Source organism: Fomitopsis serialis, assembly GCF_022376445.1.
Source record: "Fomitopsis serialis strain Sig1Antser10 chromosome Unknown B0H18scaffold_411, whole genome shotgun sequence".
Taxonomy (NCBI): Eukaryota; Fungi; Basidiomycota; class Agaricomycetes; order Polyporales; family Fomitopsidaceae; genus Fomitopsis; species Fomitopsis serialis.
Genome location: NW_025955371.1, coordinates 7,740 through 9,902, shown reverse-complemented (window position 1 = coordinate 9,902; position 2,163 = coordinate 7,740). Strand labels below are relative to the sequence as shown.

The window sequence follows — 2,163 nt, the reverse complement described above, 5'->3', positions numbered from 1 at the left end:
TCAGTCGGGATTTGGGGTCATAATGGATAGAAGACAACCGACGGCAGGCTGGAGATCGGACATCTTCGCACTTGCACCCTACGAGTACGCGACGTGGATTTATGAGCGGAGGCGCAGTCCTGAGCGGAGGAGTGTTGGCGGTGGGGCCAGAAGTAGCGAGGGAGCCTCGAGAATGCAGCGAGGCCACATATATGAGTACTTGGGAAGAGCTGTTGCCGAGCCGCACGGTGACTGCCGCGACCAGGGCCTTCCATGCCATGGCCACAGTCCGATCCATGCCCCTAACCCTAGCTGTGTTCTTCGAGGTGCGCTCGATTTGGATAGCCAGCTGCAGCCTTTGATCAGCCTCCTCCAAGTCAGCGTCGCTCATTCCTCTTCATTGAATCATCCATTGGCCTCGAGTTATATAACATCTGGAGATTCAACTCTACATCAATGCCGACTGCCCCGCGTCACTCGACTAGGCCGCGTACCTGCAGTTGTTGCCTTGGGTAGCCATCGCGTACCTCGATCATAGATCTGTGTGGTGCAGTTTGTCGAGGTCAGCCTATCCGGGCCAATTGCGCTACACCCCGCTTGCGTTCACTGGATTGCCTCTGTGCGCTGTAGATTGTCTTCCCACGAACATAATCCATCTTTGCGACACTAGTGCAGCTGCACTATTCCCGTCCTACAACACGAGGCTTCGGAACCACGGCTCACCGCCCTTGCAGATAAGTACTCGCCGAATGAATCCTCGTCACGCTCCGGAGATCCACCAGTTGCTCATCGCTGATGCCGTGCCATGTGCCGTGCGGTATGCGACATCTATCAAGGCATACACTATATGCGGAATTAGCGATTATACGTGCGTCCGGTGCCTCTCGTCAACGCGAAGCGTACCGTACATTCACTTTCTTTTGGCATATTCGTGGATGCTGCCTACACGCAAGGGCCGGAGGGCGTCCTCGACCTCCTGCTTGATAGGGACGTCATCGTGGTGGGACCACCGGGGTCCCCGATATGCGGCTGCCACACGTCCGGTATGTGCTCCTCGAGGAGGAAGGGATACAGTCACCCGCCCGCCGCAGATCGTCAGCAGGGTCGAGCTGCTGGAACAAGTAAGGTGTCAGTGCAACCCAAGGGGGAAGCCGGTGGACACGCACTTGGAGGCACCGAAGAGCTTGTGAACCATCTCCTCGCTGTACTGGCCGTTGCTGGCCTTGGACTGGACGTGCTGTTTGCCGAGCATGCGCAAAAGGTTGCTCGCGGCGATGTCTCTGCCCGGGCCTGTCCCGCTCTCGAAGAGCTCCTTGATTCGGAGGTGCGGTGTGGGTTTTGGCTGGTCGGGGTTGTGGAACCCGCGTGTCAGCTGCTGTCGTATCGATGAATGTGTGAAGGGGACGTACTGCATAGTAGGGACACGTCGTGCTCTACGCAGTTGTGCGCGCTGGGGTCGCTGAGATCGTCCCGTAGTTGCGGTCCAGCGTGTTCGCAGCGTGGTGCGGGACAAAGAAACAGAAGGTCGGCGAGAAGTTGAACATCTCCCGGCATTTGGTGTTGAGTCCGGGGAAGGTGATGTTGCACCCGTTCCGAGGGATGATGCCTGGCCGCGCCGAAGCTCTGCAATGGCCGTTTACATATAGTAGGATACACACCGTGGCTCGCCATGGCATTCAGCATCGGGCAGCAGCTCCGGCTGTCCGTGTCTTTCGGAGGATGAACCATGGCCAGAGCCCACCCTCGCCCGGCCTTCTGGTACCACACGGTCTGTTGTGCAGAGTGCGAGGTCCCAGATGAGGAGGCGGATGGGGAGGATGACGTTCACGATGCCGTAGATGAGGCCGACACCCAATCGTGTTGCTGCTACCGCTGCAAATGAGGGTGTCATGGCGTTAGATAGTGAACAACGTGGGGGCGGGGTAGACGCGGGCGGGATAGACAATGAGGAGAGGACTTATGCATGCCCGGGTGTCGCAGGCATCCGACGGGGAAGCTGTCCGTGAAAGCCGGGACGCATACCGCAGAGCAGAAGCTGTCTGGACGGTGGGCGGCTGGATCGGGGTATGGTACCTGCGTATGGCAGTGCACTTGTCCGTTCTTGTCTGTTGCTGGCATGGATGTCTGAATGTCCAGAGCCGCACTCGGATCGGGCGGAGTAGCGTCTTGGGATGCTGTGATCCG

General features: G+C 58.4%; 1 protein-coding gene across 1 annotated transcript; it reads right to left on the bottom strand.

Annotated features, from left to right (window-relative positions):
* On the bottom strand, positions 1–1,870 carry B0H18DRAFT_962918 (uncharacterized protein; the record flags this gene model as incomplete). The annotated part of the gene is made up of 8 exons (XM_048043135.1): positions 1–78; positions 200–328; positions 474–519; positions 703–807; positions 894–1,088; positions 1,146–1,351; positions 1,491–1,602; positions 1,638–1,870. 8 exons carry the CDS (start codon positions 1,868–1,870, stop codon positions 1–3), a joined length of 1,104 nt encoding a protein of 367 aa, XP_047884672.1.
* Between the last annotated feature and the right edge of the window lie 293 nt (positions 1,871–2,163).